Raw genomic sequence first — 23331 nt, 5'->3', positions numbered from 1 at the left:
CTTCTGAATATACTGTAGTTGAGGCAAAGCGGCAGACCATCCTGGGAAGAATGCCAACCAGCCATGGCTCAGTGCTCCCCATCTCTGCTTCAAGCATTGCATGCATCCATTGGAAAAGAAACACTTCCCATTTCAACAGGTGCAAAACAACTCCCCCCCCCGGTACGTTCTTCCATATAGTCCCTTCCATACACTCTAGTCCAGTGATGGCTAACCTTTCTCTCCTCGCATGCCAAAACTGTGCACGTACTATCATGCATGTGCACCCACATCCTCAATGCAGTGCGCTCTCCCCCCTGTGCATATGCATGTAGTTTCTTCCCCCCTCCCCCGCATGGCCTACTCGTCTTCCTGCACCATGGCGAGGGGAGGGCATTTTCACGCCCCCCCCCCCAGGCTCTGGAGGCTTTTAGCGAGCCTCCAGGAGGGCAAAAACGGCCTCCCCCAAGCTCTGGAGGCCCTCCAGAGGCTGGAAACAAGCCTGTTTATGAAGTTCTGGGACTTCCAGAAGGCTCGTTTTTTGCCCTCCCCAGACTCTGTAGGCTTTTCCCAAGCTTCTGGGAGGGTGAAAACCATTTTCCCCCAGGCTCCGGAGGCCCTCCTGAGGCCGGAAACAGGCCCATATCAGTTGTCACGAGTCCAAAAAACACCCCCAACGAAATAAAACTCCAAGGCTAGAAGTTGACTGACCTGAATTTCCCTCCCCCCACTTGTGAATGGATCAAAGACTTCCTGACAGATTGTCCACAAACAGTAAGGGTTGGGTCCTTTACATCTTCCACGCTGAAGCTCAGCCCAGGCTCCCCTCAGGGCTGTGTGCTCAGCCCATACCTGTACTCGTTGTATACATAGGACTGCATATCCTCTGATCCATCCAACAACACGATAAAGTTTGCAGACGACACAACAGTGCTGGGTCTCATAACTGGAGGGGACGAATCAGCATACAGGGAAGAAGTCCGGAAGGTCTCCGCATGGTGCTCAAGAAACAACTTAACATCTAAATACTAGTAAGACAAAGGAGATGGTGCTAGATTCCCAGAAGCACAGAGAGGAACCTGCCCCACTGTATATCGAGGGGGGGGCTGTGTGGAGAGGGTTTCCTCTTTTAAATTCTTGGAAGTACTTATTAGTCAAAAACAACACGTCTCTGGTGATTGGAAAGGCCCAACAGAGACTTCATTTCCTTAGAGTCCTAAGAAAAAATCAGGTGGAACAACGGCTGATGACCTCTTTCTATCCGTCCACCATAGAAAGTGTCCTCACATATTGCATTACAGTATGGTATGCTGGTTTAACAGCTGCGGACAGGAAGGCCCTACAGAGAGTGATCAATTCGGCACAAGAAACCATTGGTTGCCCTCTGACACCACTGGGTGACATCGCCAGGTCTCGCTGCTTTAGCAGAGTAAGGAAGATACTCGGAGATGATTCACACCCTGGTCAGTGTCTCTTTGCACTCCATCAGGCAGAAGACATCAAAGTTTAGCCAGCTGAACAAATAGGTCTAAAAATAGTTTCTGTCCTTGGGCTGTGAGACTTTTAAATACAACCACAATCACTCCATGCACACGCTAGTTTTTTTCCCTTTTTCTTTTTTTTTTTCATGTCTGTTATAATTTTACACCAGCGAGGTTAAAACCAATTACATTGTATTTAAGTACAATGACAATAAAGATTATACTTATACTTATACTTCCACTTTATTAGAGATGTCACCTTGGCACATCTGGGAAAACCTGAATCTGAAAGCTTCCAGGTTTCCCCACCCAGTTGAAAGTTCTCAACCCTACCCCACCCAAGTTCACCACATGGTCCAATCCAATCTTTGCATTCAGCTTAGCATTCCCCAGGGAGTCTCACCCAGGCGCAGGGATGCATCATTGACTTTAAGAGTATTTTTTTTAAAAAAAAATTTATTTTTATTTTCTTGCATACCATTTTGGTTTGGTTTGGTTTGGTTTATTAGATTTATATGCCGCCCTTCTCCCAAGGACTCAGGGCGGCATACAACATTAAAAGAAACACATAATACAAAAGCTAAAAAAAATTAAATAGAATATCCCAAACAAACCCAATCTTCCACCACACACCCCCTGGGCTCTCAGCTGGTGAAACGCCCGGAAGCCTGGTGGGCATAATTCACTAAGGGGAACACCCCCCTCTTGGCCCAACCAGGTCTCCGTAATGCACACCAGGTCCGCTCTACCCTCTTGTATGAGGTCGTAAATGAGGGGAGCCTTATGTACCACAGACCTGGCGTTAAGCGACACCAGCCAGAGACCAGGGTCCTGTAATCCCGAGCACCCAGGGGTGTGAGAAGGGTGATGAGGGTCTGAATGCGCGATTGCTCTTAAACAGCAGACTCGTGCCCCCCGAACATAATTTGGCCCTTGGCCCCCACCATATCTGCCTCTCCCACGAACAGTAGAGATGGTGGACCCCCCAATGGAATGGCTTAATGTCTCCCCCGGAATCCCAACCCTTCCCAGCACTCCCGACCCGCACCCATTAGTTAGCTCAGGCCTGTGCCCTGGCAGACTCCCCCCCCCCAAGCCTGTCTGAGCAATCCGTATCAAAAAACCCCACCCCCCCTTAACATTTGATTTAAAAACCTCTGTTATAAAACCCTAAGAAGTCCCTTCTTCGCATGCCACCTCTCGGGATCCCAAGATCCGTCATTAAGGAAGGGTCTTGATAGGCAAGGCGGCCATCCCCAGGAAAGGGGGGGTTCCCGAAGGGAATAAAGTTCTGTCGCAGTATAGCATAGAGGAGAGTGTGGCATCAACCAAACGGGATGACATCACGGGGAGATGGAACGAGGAGATGACATGTCCATGGGGGGAGGAGCCGACAGTGTTCAAGGAGGGTAGCGGGAAGCTGCTGCCGAGCACATCCATGCTGGCTGCAGAGATCCCAAGCCGGGCATCCTGCCGCCGCCGCTGACCGCACCCACACCGGCAGCCACCGACACTCCCCACTCTCCTCTCACCGCCAGCCGCCCCCTTTCACCCACGATGTTCCGGCAACGAAGCAGTAAATCGCAGCTCAAGGGTATCCCCGAGGTCCCAGGAAGTTCTCATAGCTAGACCTGGAACCAACGATGGGATAGGGCACCCCTGCAAGCCCCCGAGAAGGACAATAATCTCCCTGAAGCCCTCCTCAAACACGACAGGACACCATCTTGGGCATGCGCAAGTGAATCTGGCTTTGAATCTGGCTTTTAAGTATACATTCACATAATTGTTATTCTTGTTTACATTTATTATTTCATTTAATAGGTTACAATATATAGTTTGGGTTGCTTTATTTACCACCCCTTCCCCCTGTTCCCTTTCTTTTCTCCCTCCCTCCCTCCTCTCCTTCCTTCCTTCCTCCTCTCCTTTCCCTTCCTTCTTCCCTTACTCTTCTCCTACTCCCACTCTTCCGCTTCCTACCTTCTCCCCTTCCTCTCCCTTCCATTCTCCTCTCCTTACTTCTTTCTTCTTTCCCCTATCTTTCCTTCTCTCCTCCTCTCTCTCTTTCTTTTCTATTATTGTTAGTGTCTCTTTCAGGTCTCAGTTTATGTTTCCTTGGGATGGTATTTTCGCAAACCCAAATATGATTTGATATCATTTCTTATTCACTTACCTTCGCTAATCTATCCTAACTATAATCCCTCCTTTATGTCTCGTTCATTTATTTATGTTTATGTTTATAATATTATATTTATATTATTTATATTTATATTTTTAATATTTTCTTTTCTATTTTCCCCTTCTTCCCCCCCTTTTCCAGTTAACAGTGCATCGTCTGGGTTCTATATCTTCTCCCTAATCTTTTCCATGTCTTGAAGTACTCCGATTCCTCTTTATCTTTTATTTTCATTGTCAACCTATTCATCTCTGCACAATCTAATATCTTTTTTTATTATCTCTTCATCTGTTGGTAGCTTATTTAATTTCCAATTTTGGGCAAATACAATTCTTGCTGCTGTAATTACATGTATAATCAAATACCATATTTTTCGAAGTATAAGATGCACCGGAGTATAAGACAAAGCAAGGTTTTGAAGAGGCAAATTTTTTAAAAAGTAGGTAGTTAGATAGAGGGATAGAAAGAGAGAGAAATACAGTAGGTAGCTAAGAAGAGAGAGAGTAGTTAGAGAGAGAGAGAGAGAGAGAGAGAGAGAGAAATACAGTAGATAGATAGGGAGAGTGTGTGTGTGTGCTTGCAGGTAGGTAAGTAGCGGGATAGAGAGAGAAATAGAAACAGAGAGAGAGAAAAATACAGTAGATAGGTAGGGGGAGAGAGACTAGGTAGGTTGGTAGGTAGAGGGATAGAGGGAGAAATAGAGAGAAATACAGTAGATAGGGAGAGAGTAGGTAGGTTGGTAGGTAGGTAGAGGGATAGAAATACAGTAGATAGGTAGGGAGAAAGAGAGAGAGAGTAGGTAGGTAGGTAGATGTTTCCAGGTGTATTTATCCATGTGCTAGAGAAGGAAATCGCTGACAATCTGCAGCACCTTTGTTTCTGCTGGCACAGCACTTGATCAATGTAATTTTCATCAATCAGTTAAAGAGCTTTCCAAAGGGGGGAAAAAGTTTTGCACTTTGCAAACCTCCCAAAAACGGTCCATTTTTTCCCCCAAAAAGGCATGAATAGCCTTGTGGGGCTTGCAGAGTGCTCCTGGGGTTGGGGGGGCCAAAAACAAGCAAAAACGGCCAGTTTGTTTGCGAAAACGGGCCCATTTTTTTGTCAAAAAAAATTGCATGCATAGCCTTATGGAGGGTTATAGAGTGCTGCTGGGGGCGAAAAAAAAGGCCCATTTTCTGCTCATTTCTGCCCTCCCCAGCACCCAGGAGCTCTCTGAAAGCCTCCATAAGGGTATGCACAGCCACAGGGGGTGGGGCTTCAGGAGGCAAAAAATGCTGTATTTGATGTATAAGACGCACCCAGATTTTCAGCCCCTTTTTTGAGGTAAAAAATTGTGTCTTATACTCCGAAAAATACAGTAGGTATCCTCTTTCTTGAATTTCTCTGGGATAATACCTAGTAAAAAGAAATCTCTGGTCTAAATTCTATTTCGAGTTGTAACATTTTTTCTATCCATACTCTTATCTCAGTCCAATATTTCCTTGTTCTGCACATGTCCACCACATATGATAAGAAGAACCTGTTGCTTGTTGACACTTCCAACATTTCACTGATTTGTCTTTAAACATCTTTGCTAATTTTTCCGGTGACATGTGCCATCTATAAAATATTTTGTATAAGTTTTCTTTGTAAGCTGTTGACGTGGTTAACTTATAGTTCCTTTCCCATAGTTGTTGCCACTTTTCTAACTCAATCGTGTGACCAAAATTCTTTGCCCAAGTTACCATTGTATCTTTAACTATTTCTTCTAACCTAGTTCTTAATAGGTAGCTATATAGTTTCTTTCTTTCTTCTCTTCCCATAAGTATCCAACTCCGAGATTCCTAAGTTAAAACCGTATTCCCTTTTATCTTTTTCATATCTTGCTTGTATTTGCAATTGTAAAAAACATCCTATATCAATCCCTTGTTTTTCCAATTCTTGCTTTTGTTTTAGTTCCCCCTTTCTGTTAAGATATCATTGTATCTAATGATATTTTTCACACTACAAATATTTGGATGTGTCATTGTTGAAAGCCACATTGGTATTTCTAAATAGTATTTCTCTTTCACTCTTTCCCATACTGTTAACAATCCATTCCTTACATAATGTCTTTGAAAATAGCCATGTACCTTACTTTTATCATACCACAAAAAAGCAGGCCAATCTAGTTGCAAATTATGACTTCCAATGTCAATAATCTTGCATTACTCAATAAGATCCATTCTTTCATCCAAGCTAATCCCTCTGCTTGATAGTACAATTCCCAGTTTGGTAATCCAAATCCACCTCAAACTCTTGCATCTTGTAACTTTTTTATATTAATTCTTGCTTTTCCCCCCTGCCATATATATTTCCCTACTATTTTATTCATACTTTCAAAGTATTTGTTCTCTAATTTTATCGTTATTGTTTGGAATAAGTATAGCAATCTTGGTAGTATATTCATCTTTACTATTGCTATTCTTCCCATCAATGATAATTGTAGGTTTTTCCATCTTTCCAGATCTATTTGTCAGGGTTCCAAATATCATGCAGAGTCCAAGGTAAAACTTTCATCAAAGTTCCAATTTAATAAGACAGACATGTTGGCACATCTATGGAAAATCCCAAATCTAAAAACTTCCTGGGATTTCACCCCATTGAAAGTTCATGATCTTATCCCCACACCCATAAATCCATCACATGGTCCAATCTTCTTCGGCCACGCTGGCATCTCCACCCAGATGATTCCGGTCAGATGCAGAGGTGCGGAGACAAAAGATGACCTTGGGCTTCTAGAAAAGAATGACAACAAGACATTCCACAATTCTACTCCTTTCTATTTCCCCCTCCCAACTACTACACTAATGAAACAGCACAGTGAAATAAGAGAGAGTGTGGCAGGGCAAAGATCCTAAAAGGAACATAGCTACAGGCCTGACACTATTTCTGTTTGTTTTCCCACCTTATAATAGTGATCCTCCTTTAGTGTTACACACCTTGATGTCAATTGAATACCCGAATGTTTCACTTTTTTCACCACCTATATCTCCAGTTTCCCCATCAACTCTCTTTTCTGTTTTTCTGTCATATTGTTCACCAGAAATTTTGTTTTATCTTTATTAATCTTCAGCCCCGCTACTTCTCCATATTCCTCTATTATTTCAACTCGTTTTGGCCCTGTTTCTATTGGATCTTTCATAATAAACACCAAATCACCTGCAAATGCTTGTAATTTATATTCCTCTTTCTTGACCCTCATCCCTTTTACCTCTTTATTTTGTCATATTTCTCTATTCAAAATCTCTAGTGTCAGTATAAATAATAATGGTGATAGTGGACATCCTTGTCTAGTTCCCTTCGTGATCTCTCTCTTTCCTGTCATCTCACCTTTGCTGATTGGTTAATATATCATTTTGATCATATTTATGAATCCCTCACCAAATCCCATCATTTGAAATTGCACTATCATAGAATAAAGAATGTTGTTATGGGTATGTTTCTACTGCTCCCTCCCCCCCCAAAAAACCCCTCCCAATTTCCAAAGCTTAAATATGTGGCAGCCAGGATGCAGGAAGAAAAATCGCTTCCAAAACTGACATCAGTATTGACGATGAAGTGAATTTTCTCTACAAACTTAGTAATGTTTCATACTTGTTGGCTTTCACGTTGGTATTATAATATTCAAATACATACTTCCAGATTTGGCTGGAAAAAATATGGACTAGGAGATGTCCAACCGGAAACCCCCCCCCCCCAAAAAAGATGTTCATCTATCTGTTTCTGTAAACAAAACAGAAGAAATTTTGTTTCCAAGCAATGCTCAAGATTTGGGGTAACCGAGAATTTGCAATAGAATAATGTGCAATATTTTGCAGTCAGAGATGCAAATGGAAGAGGCAAATTGCAAAGATGGGGCACTGTCTGTGTCTTGTGTGTTGACAGTCTCAAGAAACAGAGGCTTCTGTAAAGAATGTCTATTAGCGTGTTGCACGCTGTGTATATGCAGATAATCTATTCTTAAGTTGCGGAGGCTCTCTAGGTTTGAACTTTGAAAGCAGTAGAACAGCGTTGCTTCTCTCCCATAGTCATAGAACTTCCCCATTGACAGCTTGTCGGAAGCCAGCAGTGATTGTCACAAATGGCAATTGTGTGACCACAGGGTGTTGCATCCATTTTTCCACCACAAATGAAGCCTCTGTTGCTGGCCTGTAATCTGGTCTCTTCTCTTTATAGACACCTTCTCTGTTGCTGTGGTCTCTGCAGACAGGCAGCCTCTGGGACTTCCCGTTGTTCTTCTTCTTCTCTCTCTGCTGCTGCTGCTGCTGCTTGGGCCCCCATCTCAGAAATTCCCTTTTGAGGCTTCTTCTAAAACGGCCCTTGTTCTCATCAGCAACCACACAAGCCTTTAAAGCCCCCCAACGCAGCTTCTGCTCTGGTTTGCACTCAAATACTGCAGAAACAACGTCCCCTGTGTTTCTTCCAGACTGCAACACCAACAGCACCTTTTGAGATTCAGGAACATTCATTCCATGCTGCTGTAACTCAACAAATAAAGTCTTCTAAAGATGATGCAGGCCCGTGATGTGCCAGAGGAGGCACGCAGAGCCCTCTCCATGGGCATGTGCACCGTCACCAGCTGGTCTTTGCAAGAGCCGGCGCATCAGAAAAGAGCCTGAAAACAGCCCAATAAAGGCCTCTTTTGGGGGGCATTGTTGACCTTTCCCCCCCCTTTCCAAGCCATTTTCAAGCTGTTTTATGGGATGTTTTTAAGCCGCTTTTGGGGCTGCTTTTGGCCCACAAAATTGCCCCGAAATGGCTGAAAAACAGCCTGAAAACAGCCCCAAAATGGCCTGAAATGGACCAAAACCAGACCATCTTTTTGGCCAAAAATGACCCAGAAAATGCCACCAAAACAGGCATGCACACGCCGGCCATCTGGCCTTTGGGTTTCTGGCGCACTGGTGCATGCGCATTCCTGTTTGGGCACTTGGTGCGAAAAAGGTTCGCCATGACGCCTCTGATCTGCAGCTGCTGAAGGTGCCTGGGGTGTTTTAACAACTGCATCCCAGAGCTCCTTTGCCTTCAGGAAAGGTCCCAGCCTTGCAGCCCAAACAATATGGTTCTTCTGTCCCAAGCAAGGCAGGGGGCTCTCCTGCAAGCTTCCTCACGCAGCCAGTCTTTCAGCTTAATTGCAGTCCAGTCTTTCTGTCTGCTCTGGGCCCTGTCAGAGTTTGTTATAGAAATCGCACCCAGAAAGCACACACAGGTGACTGATTCAGCCGGAGTCATTAACTTCTTTATATACAGAATATCACACGAGTAAATGTAGAATAGTGGATTCCCCAGTGTGGTAGGAGTTGCAGGCAAAAGACGGGCAGAGGAGAGATCGGCAGGGAATAGTTTCAGTTCAGAGTTGCAGACAGACTAGACCAGACGTGTTTGCAAAGACACACCCAGGCGTCCCTGCTACCTCCAGCAAATACGGTTTCAGTTTCTAAATAGCCCCCATTGGCTGACCCAGTTGCTACGCCTATTCATTGGCTGATCTTGTTACCATGTCTCCATTCCAGTTCATGAATATTCTGACACCTTTTTATGGCTGTTAAATCAGTTGTTTCCCATCCCCACAGGTACCACCCACACTACTGGATACACAGTTCTCTGAATTTACACCAGACATAACACCCATTATCTTGGCTGCCCATACAAACAATTATGAGATCATAAAACTTTTAGTCCAGAAAGGTGTGTCTGTTCCCAGACCACATGAAGTTCGCTGCAACTGTGTGGAATGTGTCTCCAGTTCAGATGTGGATAGCCTTCGCCATTCCCGATCCAGACTAAATATCTACAAGGCTCTTGCAAGCCCATCTTTAATTGCTCTATCAAGCGAGGACCCATTTCTTACAGCATTCCAGTTAAGTTGGGAACTTCAAGAACTGAGCAAAGTGGAAAATGAGTTTAAAGCCGAATATGAAGAATTGTCACAACAGTGCAAGCAGTTTGCAAAAGATTTGTTGGATCAGACTCGAAGTTCAAGAGAATTGGAAATTATTCTTAATTACAGAGATGATAACAGTCTACTAGAAGAGCAGAGTGAAAATGATTTGGCAAGATTAAAACTAGCAATTAAATACCGTCAAAAAGAGGTAGGTATGCAGATAAAATGTTAGTGGATTTTATTACAATAATGAATGAGATAACATGCTTCCTAAATAAGACCAAATGCAGTTGAGATCCTATTATATTCTTCAATATTTCAGTACCTTTCACCTTTTAATTAACATTTTAGGTTATTAGGGTCTAGTGGGCACTGAAGTATTGCAAAGGTTGTGAGGCAAACAGGAGGAAGATGCCTTTGACATCTTGTTTCCTGCCTTGGGTTAGCCCCACATGGATACCTCTACCTTTCACTGAAGCAGAAAACCTTGTCTCTTAGATGAGGATAAATATAATAGATAGGAGGATATACCAGAGAACAATTTTTTTTGTCTTTATTGTTAATACCTAATAATTGTGTCCTTCAATGTACAAGGGATTTCATCTAGTAAAAATGCAGTTAAATCTCTTGACTTTCTTTTTGCACGTTACATTTTGCATATAAGAATTTATTAGATAGAAGAGTTTTGATTATTTCTTTGGTGTCTTCTGTTAGTTCGTTGCCCAACCAAACTGTCAACAGTTACTTGCCTCTCGTTGGTATGATGAGTTCCCGGGCTGGAGGAGACACCACTGGGCGGTGAAGATGCTGACTTGCATCATTGTTGGATTCCTTTTCCCCGCATTCTCCGTCTGCTACTTGATAGCTCCCAAGAGCCGACTGGGGCTGTTCATCAAGAAGCCATTCATCAAATTCATCTGCCACACGGCCTCCTACTTGACCTTCCTGTTTTTTCTCCTCCTGGCCTCTCAGCACATCGACAGGTCAGACCTGAACATGCAAGGCCCTCCTCCAACCATCGTGGAATGGATGATCTTGCCATGGGTCTTGGGTAAATATTAAGTAATTGAAAGTAATAAATATAAATATAAATAAATATAAAATATAAAGGTAAAGCAAATATACGGCACTTTGTGTATTTCTTTCATATTTGTGTTTGGAGTAATTGACTCGCAAAGAGAAAGCTGATGCAGATCATTGTAATGTATATTAAATTTTTAATTACATATTAGTTCAACAATACATCTGTAGCCATTCAGGACAATAACATTAAACTGAAATCAAAATTATTTTTAGAGAAATAGCTGTCAGGGTTCCAAATAGCATCCTCAATCAAATAAGAATCCGAGGCTAGAGATTCCTCAAAATTCAAATTTATTAAAAGAGCCATGAAGGCACATCTGGGAAAACCTGAATCTGAAAGCTTCCAGGTTTCCCCCACCCAGTTCAGAGTTCAAGACCCTCCCCCAGCACCCACATATCCATCACGTGGCCCAAGCAGCCACTGTCGTGAAGGAAGCTTCCTCCCATCCAGGCCAGTCCAGGTGAAGGGACAAAACAATCTTGACTCTTTGAGAAGGAATGTTATTTTGGCTACATATCCCCCATGCGCCGTACAATCCCTCCTCCCGGTTTCCCACAGTAGAATATGTTTGAATATGTGGCAGACTTGAGGCCCAAGACAAAGATGGCTTCCAAGCCTGACACTAACAGAAACTGTAAGTCAATCGTTTTCTTATTCCCATCCCAATGTAGTATTTGTATCCAAAACATGGTGTGTACCAATTAAGAGTTATAATGACAAACAAATGTATTCAGTCATGAGTGTTTTCTTCTATTAATGATAGTCTCATCAATCAATAGCTCAAAATTTTCCCATGAATGCTCATCCTTAATAATTTCATACCTTTATTATATATATATTTAGAACTGTGTTCTGTTTGACATGTTTCAGAGTTTATACCAGGGGTAGTCAACCTTTTTATACCTACCGCCCACTTTTGTATCTCTGTTAGTAGTAAAATTTTCTAACCGCCCACCGGTTCCACAGTCATGGGACTCAGCTCAGCATTTCATCTCAGCACAAATGGCGCAGCAGAGAGGGCCAATGCGATGGTGGAACAATATCTCCGGTGTTATGTGGACTATCAGTAAGACAACTGGTTGGACTTGCTACTCTTTGCCAAAGTGGCATATAACAATGCGGTCCTCAGCAGTACCGGATTAACTCCTTTCCAGATTACCAGTGGCATGGAATTCATTCCCATGCCTGAACTGCCTAAAGAACCTCCCTCCTCCACGTCTCTGAATGAACGGATGGACACACTAAAGAAGGGTTGGGAAAATACGAAGAAGGGCAGGTACCCTCTGCAGGTGTATGTCAGTGAGTTTAGGCTGCTTAGCCAAGATTTGGCCTGGAATGAGGCTGCCTCATGGACGCTTTTCAGATGGGTTGCCGGAGGAGTTGTAGGACGAGCTGGTCCGGGTCAACATTCCTCCAAACTTCAATGCGCTGGTTCATCTTTGCCTACAGATTGATGCTCGGTTGTAGAGATGCGGAAGTCGCCATGCCTCCCAGAAGACCCGGGGGGTCCCTGTCATGCACAAGACCCTGGCTCTGCAGGAGGAGCCCATGAAATTAGGCGCATCCAGAGCCAACCTGTTGGTGATGGAGAAAACAGACTGCGCTCAGAGGTTTTTTTGTTTCTATTTTGGGGGGGGGGGGGAAGCCGAGGTGGCGCAGTGGTTAGGGGTGCAGTACTGCAGGCCACTTCAGCTGACTGTTATCTGCAGTTCAGCGGTTCTAATCTCACCGGCTCAGGGTTGACTCAGCCTTCCATCCTTCCGAGGTGGGTGAAATGAGGACCCAGACTGTGGGGGGCGATATATGCTGACTCTGTAAACCGCTTAGAGAGGGCTGAGAGACCTATGAAGCGGTATAGAAGTCTAACTGCTATTGCTATTGCTAACCTGAGTACATGCCACCTCTTGCCCCAAGAAGCAACGAGGGATATCCGCTACTGGGCCTTCCCCACAGCCACAAAAAATCCTGTTGCAGGACTTCCTGGACAAAAATCTGGCTTGGAGTTTTATCCGACCCTCATCGTTGCCAGTGTCTGCCCTGGTGTTGTTTGTGAAAAAGAAGACCAGAGACTTGAGGCATTGTTGCGACTACTGCAAATTAAACAGCATCACAGTGCACAATTGGTATCCTCTGCGCCTTATTCCTGAACTGTTGGAACGGCTCTTCGCCAAATTGGATCTGTATGGAGCTTATAATCTAGTTTGGATCCAGCCCGGGGATGAATGGAAGAAGGCATTCAGCCCCAGGTACAGAGATCTCGAGTACACGGTCATGTTGTTCGGGCTGACCAATGTCCCCACTGTCTTCCAATATTTTATGAACGACGTCTTCCAAGAACTCTTGGATCAGTTTGTCCTGATTTACCTGAGTGATATTTTGATTTACTCTTTCTCCTGGGAGAGCCCTCAAGGCCCTCAGTGGGAGGGCCTTGAGGGCTCTCCCAGGAGAACCGTTTGTATGCAAAACTGGAAAAATGCCAGGTTTTTTTCAGTCTGCCATCCAGTTTCTCTCCTGATGAAGCCAAGCGAGGTCGAATCTCTGCACAATTGGCAACTTCCTTGGTGAGTGAAGGATATCCAGCAACTCCTCGGGTTTACCAACTATTATCAGAATTTTATCCCCAGCTTCACTTCGCTTCCCTGCCTGTAGCCCTCACTCAGCCAGATGGTTAACAGATACGGTTTCTTCTATGATTTTGTTATACAACAGATACTCCTCTGCTACCCTAACCCGTTCCAATCCATTTCGTCTTTGCAATTTCCAGAACATGATCAGTCATGACATTTCTCCTTTGATAACATCAAGTTTGCCTTGCATCCAATTTCACCTTTTCCTGTGGGAACATCAGTACAGCCTTTAGATCCCAGCAACCAATTTCACATCCTCCCCCAGAAGAAAGCAAATACCTGGAGAGGTCACGTCATCCAGTGTTCCAGTGACAAAGCAAGTAGCCCAGTATGGATGATAGGAGATTCACTTCCCACAGGAAGAGACTCAGCAAATTGTAGACGGATCAATCAGTCAAGGCCGGTATCTTGTCTCCCAGGGGCCAAACTTAAAAGATGTGACTGAGAGCCTTACTAAATAATTAAGCCCACAGATTACTCTCCCCTTCTTCTCTTTCTTGTGGGGACAAATGATACAACAGTGAACCTGGAAACATTACACTAGGTAACAAATTTCAATTTAGTTTTGTTTCTTTTCTTCATCCCTAAAATAAATAGAAAATAGCTGTTGTTCCACAAAAACTTTGCTTCTATGGTTAGGACAATGATATTTTGAAATTTATCTCTTTTCAAGAACATTCTCAATTCACATTCAATACTGAGTAGACTTCCAGAATATTCTGGAACTTTGAGAAATATCCAGTAGTTTCCATAATTGGCTAGAATTTTCTACAACTTTCTGGAATCTTTTATGACTTTCTAGCATTTTCTAAGACTATCCAGTAGAAGTATAAAAGTACAGGAACCTTAAATCAACATTTTAGTTGAGGGAATAGTAAATAGCAATATTTGGTTTAGATGGCATCAAGAGGTTGCCAGGAGATGCAGTCTGCTACAATTTATGAAGATGAGTAAAAAAGAGAGTTGCAATTAAGAAAATTGTCCCTATGTTCTAGGACGGTGATGGCAAACCTATGGCGTGGCACATGGAGCCATTTTGCCCCTGCTACGGACACCTCTACCCATCCCCAGAGCCATGGTGAATACCACCGCCGAGGGGCTAGAGAAAGAAGCAAGGGAATGGCTAGCAGCCCTCCACAAGAGGAGAGCCCCCCCCCCAACTGCAGTAGATAGATGACTTTCTATGACTGCTAGAGGCCAGATTTGAGGAGGTGGAGGAGGACCCGTACATGGAAGATGAGCTCAGAAACTTAAGGCAAGAGGGCAACCGGTCAAGGAGCACATCCATGAATTCAGGAGAGTTCATAGGGAAGCTTCCCCCGTTACTAGAGCGGCTGTTGGTGCATTTTTTCAGAACAAGCCTGGACAAGCAAATCACCTACCGGAACATTCCAAGCTGACTCTTTTTTGTCAAGTTTTTTTTTAATATATATATATATATATATATTATTTATCCATATCAATGTGTGAATGCTGTGATACCCGGGTATCATACATTTCAATAAAAATAGTATTTACTCACAATCATTACATTTCATTTTCATTATTTCATATCGTTTGTACATATCCTTTACTACCATCCTTCAATTCTAACCCTTCTTCTTACTCTTTCATATATCTTAGTATCTTAATATATATATACTACAGTTCCCCCCTTATTTCTATCTCTGTTTTATCTTTTTTTCCCCTTTCTATCACTAAGATATTCAAAGACGTGATAATAACAAATACACTCTTTCATTATCTAATCACTTATCGTTTAATTCTAATCTTTCACTATCAACCATATTTTTATACTCATATCAGTATCACACTACATACAAATCAGTTGTCCAACTTATATAATTCATACACAGTATTAAAATACTTTCATGCATATTTTTACTTTACATTCCCTTCCTTCCCCTTTTTCCCTACATCTTTTACCCGCATCCAAATTTTTAATCTTTTTTTTGGGGGGGGGGGGGGGTTTGCCTCCCATACACTTCTTTTAAATCTTTTAAGTCTCTTATTCCATCTACCTTTAAATCTATATATTGACTATATATTCTAGTTTTCTCTCTCCTCTCCACCTTTTCCCACCGTCTAGATCTAAAGCTATCCGGCCTAACTCCTTTTCCCTCTTCTTGTATCTCCCATCCCCTTTTCACACCTTTTTTCAAAATTCCCTTCTCTTTTGCTTATTTACTATCAATTTTCTTCTTGTTATCTTCTTGTTGATTTCTCGGTTCTGCTTTCTCCTCCACTTCTTCTGGTCGCTCCCTTGTTTCCTCGTTGTCCTGGCCTTTACTCCTTGTTCCTTGTATTATATTTTCCAGTTTTTGGTTTATACGATCAAATAATTCCATCGTCTCCTTATGTTGTTCTTTTATAAAATACGTAATGCTTTGGTACATTAGCTCTGTTCCATTATCTCCACTTCCTTCAATTCTGCAGCCAGTCCCATTTGAAAGAAAGAAAACCAAGGTGTCATCCACGCCACTTCCAGTCACTTTTATTTGCTCAACAATGTTTAGGGGGTCTCATAGCTAAAATTCTTCTTTAATGTAGAAATCTTTAATAATTTTAAACTAGATACTTGTAATCCAGCTAATATGAAAAGTCCCAAGGTTCCACAGCTCTCTTTTTAACAGCAGGTGGCCGATTTTAATTATTTTGAGTTATAAATCCAATAAATTGGTTTTTTAATTTTCTCTTCTTAAATATACTAATATTTTTAATGCGCTTAAGCACTGCTAGGAAATGGTTCTAAATATGCTTCCGCCTTAAATTTCTTGGGGCCATTTTTCATTGGAGAGTATTTTCCCACCCAGTTCACACACAACACTCACTTTCTCCGCTCCAGCACAGTCTTAGGTGTTCAGGATTCATGTTTGGCTTCATGGCAAACATGTTTGCTGGCACTGTTCCTCGTCTTCAGATGAGGGGGCTTTCCTAGCCATGGAGGGGAGATGCGGCTCCTCTCTACCTGCCAGCTGGTCCCCCTTTACTTCACCGCCCCTCCAGGGTGGCTATGGTCCAAATTTGGACCCTCTGACAAGGAGAGGTGGGAGCCAACCACGGAGCTCATAGATCAGGCTCCCAAAGGCATCAGGAGTCCCAAACCGACTCTCCGAGTGGTTCCGAGCAGCCATAAAAGTTGACAGCAGATTGCACGCCAACAACATGAGAAAGCAACCAGACTCCAAAGAGAGAGGTGAACCTGACCGGAGCCCCCCAGCCAACAGGGGCCCATAGCCCCACAGCCACCCCCAACACCGGCCCTCCCACGACATCCACTGAAATGCTGCAGATGCGGCGGTGTAGGCCACATGGCATCAGCATGCACAACCCCAGCCCCGAAACCAAGGCCGGAGCCACCACCCAGGGCGTGACTGGAACAAGGCCCAAGTATGTAACCAACACATCCCGGAAGGCCCAGGTTGCAGAGGCCTCACTCCACACAGCGGAAGGGGGGGAACCCCAGGCAATGGCAACCAATCGCCGGAATCCTACGACAGCAGGGACGAGGGCGAAAACAACCCAATGGTGAGTGAATCAGTCCACCCTTCCATTTCCCCAAAACTCCTCGCAGCCTGAAAAACAGGAACCCAGTGGACTTTTCGAACCCTAATAGACTCTCTCCACATATCTTTTAAATTTAATCCTTGTGCCATTTCAAAGAAGGCGGTTGGTAATGTTCTCTTATTATTATTTTTACTACTTGTATAATCTTTCTTAGTATCCACTACCACATTAAAGTCTCCTACTAGACAGATATTCTCCTGATCTGAAACTATTATTTTCCGATGTAATTTATGGTAGAATTCCTTTTGATTGACATTCAGCGCATATATTACTACCAATAGTATTTGCTTTTGACTTATCGTTATTTCTATCAATAGAAGAATTCTTCCCTCTTCATCTGCATAAATCTGTTTCGGTTTTAACCATTCTTTTATATATACTGCTATACCCCTCTTCTTTTTCTGCGCCAATGCCAAATGTAGTTCTCCTATATTTGGAGATTCTAGAATGCCACCATGATGTTTCTTAATAAGGACCTCTTGTAAACAGATAATACCCATGTTTTATTGTTTTTGAAGTTTTGACAGTGTTTGTTTTCTTTTGGCCATTTATGTTGATTGATGATAACTTAATTTCTTCTTCCATTTTATTGTTTATACTTAGTTCTCATTCCTCTCCTTGGTCTTATTTGTTGTTGCATTCTCGTCTTCACTCCCTCTCTTTCCTGATGTTCCCTTTCCATCTATTCTCTGACTTCTTGGTCCTTTCCTTCTGGCGGTTGTTCCTCCTGGCTTTGGCTTCAATTTCTTCTCTACTATCTTGTTCTTCATCTGTTGTTAAATAATCTTCATAAAAACTTTGTGCTTTGTCTAGTGAATTAATTCTGATTTTCTTTTCTTGCCATAAGATCAATACCGTATATACTCGAGTATAGGCCGACCCGAATATAAGCCGAGGCACCTAATTTTACCACAAAAAACTGGAAAAGTTATTGACTCGAGTATAAGCCTAGGGTGGGAAATGCAGCAGCTACCGGTAAATTTCAAAAATAAAAATAGATACCAATAATGTTTTTGAATATTTATTTCAAAGAAAAACAGTAAACTAGCAGTGTATTCAATGAAATACTTCACTCACCTCATGATGCTGATGTCCCGCTGTGATGATGATGTCCCGTGCAGCCGCGGGAGCGATGTCCCGCCTCCTATGACACACGGCACAGTGATTCCTATCATTGGATCACTGTACCAGAGGAGATGGGACATCGCTATGTGGCTGCTTGCCATAACAAGGAGGAGGTGGGACATCGTTGCAGAGCGGCAGGAGGGGGAGGAAGGGGAATCGTAAGACAGCCCTGCATTACATTAGAAAGTGAGGAGGGGGGATGGTGCGGTGCGCGCTGCGCGGCAAACTGACACAGAGGGAGGGGAAACTCACAGGGGCACTGGGCCATTCGCGAGCGTCACCCAGTGGCATGGCCCCGCCCCTTTTTCTCCTCCATTTCGGGCAAATTTTTCACTGACTCGAGTATAAGCCGAGGCGGCTTTTTTCAGCCCAAAAAGTGGGCTGAAAAACTAGGCTTATACTCGAGTATATACAGTATACCTTCAGGGAGAAACATTATCTTATCTTTCACCAATTGCAAGGATAAGAAATGATAGCTCCTTCTTTGTTATCTAATCCTTCTGGGTACCTGTTTCAAACTTAAGATATTTTTCCCTTTATACATCAGCAATTCGTCCCTTGTCTTCCTATACATCCCTGATTATTTTTCTTGCAAATCTTACGTGAATGTCTCTTGACAGTTTGTGTTGGCGTGCATAATTGGTGTGGACCCTATAGACTTCATCTATATTGTTTTGCTTTTCCTGTTCAGTTTTCTGCAATACATCCACTTCAGCGGTGGGTGGCAGGCAGTACACCCTGATACAGGTGTACCGGTGCCTGCCGGGAGCACCGGGTACTGTTCCAGTATGGTGGTCAGGAGGGCCCACCCACCCGCCCGAGCTCCTTACCTGTATTTGAGCTCTTTGGTGCTTCTGCGCATGGAGCGTACAGCACCTGCACTCCGCTCCACTGAGCAGCTGGAGCATTGCAGAGGCATCACGGAGGTGTTGCAGAGGTTAGGACGCATGTGCACACTGTGCGTGTGCGTGTGTGTGCTGCGCGCGTGCATGTGTGGGATGCCGGGCCCCGTTCCACCGTAGCAGTTGCAACCAGATCCGGAACCACCACTGATCTGCTAGCAATGAGGTTCAATAAATCTTCCTCTTTATTTTCTGTTATGTTTTGGAATCTCAGGAAAAAGGCTGACTTCCATTTCCAGATGTATTATTCCCTCCTTCAGGTCCCTATTCTCTGCCATCCATCTTTCTTCCACTGCATCTAGGTTTTTTTCCCCAGTTTGTTCCATTCTAGCTTCCAGTGTCTTTACTTTCTGTCCGTTTCTGGCTATCATCTCCCATTCTATTGTCCAATTTACAAATATCTCCTTTCCCGTCTCCCATCTCGTTCTTGATTTTCTCATGGTTATTCATTATTGAGTCCTGTGTTTTCATCATCACTTCTTGAATCATACTCAGGGTTGACGGTATGCTCTGTAAATTCAATGTGGATCCTGGTTTTTCACCACCTAACATATTTCCTATTGTTCGTTGTCCCAATTGGGAAGCTGTCATTGGTGGTGTTGTTTTTCTGGTTTTTGCAATCATTGTTGGGCTCATCATCTTCACACTGTTAACAAAGTTCCTCCACAATATCATAAATCGCCTATTATTTATCTCTCAGAATTTCCCTTCTCTTATCTATGCTTCTCCTAGTCTACACATTGATCATATACATGTTTTTTGTTTAGGGTTTGAAATTGTAGTAGTATATGATTCCCTATGATCTTATGTCTATATCAATGACCACAATATAAAATGCCCTATAGTATATTACAATCTATACTCTACTGTATACTATAATCTTCTATTAATAATCTACTGTAATAATATATTGTAATAATATATTGATAATCTAATCTAACAGTTCTAACTACTAACAACAATACCACTCTTAATCTGATTATAATTTAATTGTAGGGATTATTACAGTTAATATTTATATAAAATTGCAACCATGTTAAAGAGAGACTTATATTTTAAAGCTTAATACTTTATATATATGTATTTGTTTTTTTAACTTCAATTAATTTTTACACTATAAAAATATATGCAGCATATAAATATATAAGATTTAGTATATGAAGATCCAAGTCTATTTTTAAGAGTTATACAATAGATAATATATATACAAGGCTTTATATAATTATAGGTGATTTAGTTTATTTGAGCACACAGGCTTCAGGACAAGTAAAGAGTTCTTGTTTCCGCCTTGGTCTTACAGTTGCATCAGCTATTCCTCCTTTCTTATCCAAGATGTCGCCTTTCCTCTATTTAGCCCAGTCACAGTCACTTTCGTTTCACTTCCTCCACCAAATCTTCTCTTCTCCGTCTTCTTCCCAAGAAAAAAACGTCTTATAATTATTCTTTTCCTGATCTGCAAGCCAGAATAACTAGTCCCAATCTCAGTTCCTGGTCTGTTTGTCTATAAAGATTTTCTGACAAATCTCCAGCTCAAGCCGCCAATCCTGCCTCTGCTCCTTCTTTCAATCTCTGTTTCCATCTTCTCAAGGCTCTGCTCCCACCGCAAAAGTGCTGCTTTTTCCATCTTGGAGACTCACTTGCCCACCAACTTGTAGGCTTCACAGTCTCTGAGAATCTATCTGGTAACTCACTCCAACTCACTGATCTCCACTGATACTTCCCTCTGCTTCTCTCTCCGTGCTTCCTTCTCCATTAATCAGGCCATCACACCTCCAGATCCGACCATAGTGGCCGGTCTCTTCCATGCCAGATTCAAGAGGTTCCTCTTGCCATAACGGAGGGTTGCACCTCTCCCCATTACCCCCAGAGCTTCCCCTCTATATTGCTGGCCCCTCCAGGGTCCAACTGCACCTCTACTGGCCTCCACACATGAAAAATCAGACAGAAGGAAAGGAGCCCATTCCTCTGCTCTGTGCCAGCGTGACCTCACCCTGGTGTCATGCCTGCAAGAGATCTTTTCTTTTTGGACTTCAGGTCTGCCACACTTTCTACGGTGGGAAAATGGGAGGGGGGATTATATGGAGTTGGGTGATATGTAGCCATAATAACATTCTTCTTAGAAAGCAAAGGTCACCTTTGTCTCTGCACCTGACCGGAACTGGATGGGAGGAATCTGTCTTCATGGCAGTGGAAGATTAGACCGTGTGATGGACTTGTGGGTGTTGGGGCAGGGTCTTGAACTTTCAACCGGGTGGGAAAACCTGGAAGCTTTCAGATTCGGGTTTTCCCAGATGTGCCATCATGGCTCTTTTAATAAATTGGAACTTTGATGAATCATTTGCCTTGGACTCTGATTTTATATTGGATGCTATTTGGAACCCTGACACCTGAAAGCCTTTTTTTCCCTACACGTTGAAAGAATTTTTAAAAATTATTTTTGATATTTCTTGCAAGTGTTAGATCATTCTGAGCCTTAGCTTTCCCGACTTCATTTTTGAACATTTGGGCTGTACACTGGTATTCTGCCTTAGTTATGTGTCTCTCTTTTCATTTTATATACTTATCTTTTTTGTCTTTCAGTTTATGCAACCATGCTGGTTTCTTCTTGGATTTCTATTATTATTTTTCTTTTTTAGCGGTATTGAAGTGGACTGAGCTTTTATTTACCTACAATTTATTGATTTATTAATTTACATTTTTCAGAGTTTTCCGAACTTTTTGAGTTCATTTCACCTTTAATTTTTTATGGAATCCTTCCCAAGCTCTAGGTTTGTTGAAATCATCTCTTTTAAAGTCTAAGATATTAGCTTTATTTGTTCTAATGCTTGTGTCTGCAGTATATTGAATTCAAATATGACACAGTCATTCTCCCACAAAGTTCCTGCAACTTCAACCCCTTCTATCATTTCATCTCTGTTCGTAAGAATTAAGTCCAGTATAGGAGTCCCTCCACTTCCCTTCTGTAGCTTTACAGACAAAGTTTTCAGCTAGGTTGGTCAGGGACCTGTTCAATCTCTTACTTGATGCAGAGTTTGTCTGGCAATTGGTGTCAGGATAGTTACAGTCCCCCATTACTAGTGTGGTGTGTTTCCTATATATATTAGTTAACTGGTTAGCAAAAAGTTTATTTATTTCTCCTGCTTGTTTGGGTGGCCTATAGTACACATCTATGGCCCTGTCATTCTTTTTTTCCTTTTATTCAAGACGGCCTTTAACCTTGGTTTCATAAATTTCTGTAAAGATGCAGGGATCTCCTACATATAATGCAACTCCCTTTTTTTCTCAAATCTGCTTCTTTTGAAGAATAGTTTGCATCCTTCCACCAGTACATTCCAGTTGTGAGTTTCATCCCACCAAATTTCAATAATGGAGTGTTAGTATATAAGAATTCAAGCTTTTATGGCTAACTTCTGCTTTGTATCTAAGTATTTTCCTTTCCACCACTTCCCACCTCCTTGTTTGATTGATTATCTTGGGGTTTATGCTTGGGATTAAAAATCCTAACGATTGGTTACCCTCCTCACTCAATTTTAGTTTAAAGTCCTTTGGACAGTCATTTTCCAAATACATCCTTCCCAGATTTTGTGATGTGCAGAAAATCTGTGGTCTAGGAATTCAAAGTTCTCTTGATAGCACTCACTGTCAGGCATGCCTCCTTCAATATCCAAGAAAGGAAAACCCCAACTCCATTTCAATAGAGATAAAGTACTTTTACTAGATATGAAGTGAAAACAGCAAAAGGAAAGCAAGATCTGAGCCAGAAAGGTGGGAACAACTACATATCATCAAACGTTTACCCAGCTCCCTCCCCCCAATCCCCCAACCCATTGTCTCATCTGCCTAATGAAAGCATCCAAGGAAACAAGCGGCACTAATCCTCTTAGTCGGCCAGAAAGCCTTTACAGCCCTTTGTTGCCGTTTAGGAGCTATGCATATCTCTGCCGCCCTGATTCTATTTGTTATGGAAACTGAAATAATTAGACATAAACTTAAAATTATAAAATGATTACTTAAATAATTAGTTATCTAATTAATCTTTGCTTTTTATATTTGTAGGATTTATTTGGGGTGAAATTAAACAAATGTGGGATGGTGGCCTGCAAGATTACGTTCATGACTGGTGGAATCTGATGGATTTTGTTATGAACTCTCTATACCTGGCAACAATATCACTGAAAATAGTTGCATTTTCAAAGGTAACTAAACCTAACAAATTCTAGATGTTTTAACATTTTCTTTGAATGTATTTTGTTCCAAATCTATTCTTTTAATCCATGTAAATACAGGTAGTCCATGTTTAACTATCCCAGTTGGGGCTCACAACTTGGTCATTAAGCAAAACAGTCATTAAGTGAAACCACAACTGTTCTGGTGGTTTTATTTCAGCTTTCCTTTGATTTACAAACCTGTGATGGTTGTAAACGTGATCACAAAGCTACTTTTTCATCACTGTTGCAACTGTGAACTGTCTCTAAATGTGGCAGT

The 23331-nt window shown here is 42.4% G+C and overlaps 1 protein-coding gene across 1 annotated transcript in view; it reads left to right on the top strand.

The window, feature by feature from the left end:
- The window catches only part of TRPC4 (transient receptor potential cation channel subfamily C member 4), a 63527-nt gene that overhangs the window by 5033 nt on the left and 35163 nt on the right, over positions 1-23331 (top strand). The window contains exons 2-4 of the mRNA XM_087711104.1: positions 9231-9749; positions 10256-10592; positions 22903-23042. Of these exons, the coding sequence (XP_087567230.1) occupies positions 9231-9749; positions 10256-10592; positions 22903-23042 (996 nt within the window). The remainder of the gene's footprint in view (positions 1-9230; positions 9750-10255; positions 10593-22902; positions 23043-23331) is intronic.

Source organism: Thamnophis sirtalis, unplaced genomic scaffold (assembly GCF_051295495.1).
Source record: "Thamnophis sirtalis isolate CommonGarterSnake01/CBP01778 unplaced genomic scaffold, rThaSir2_p1.2 scaffold_3, whole genome shotgun sequence".
Taxonomy (NCBI): domain Eukaryota; kingdom Metazoa; phylum Chordata; class Lepidosauria; order Squamata; family Natricidae; genus Thamnophis; species Thamnophis sirtalis.
Note: the sequence above shows the minus strand (reverse complement) of the source record. Positions and strands in the feature narration are given on the sequence as shown.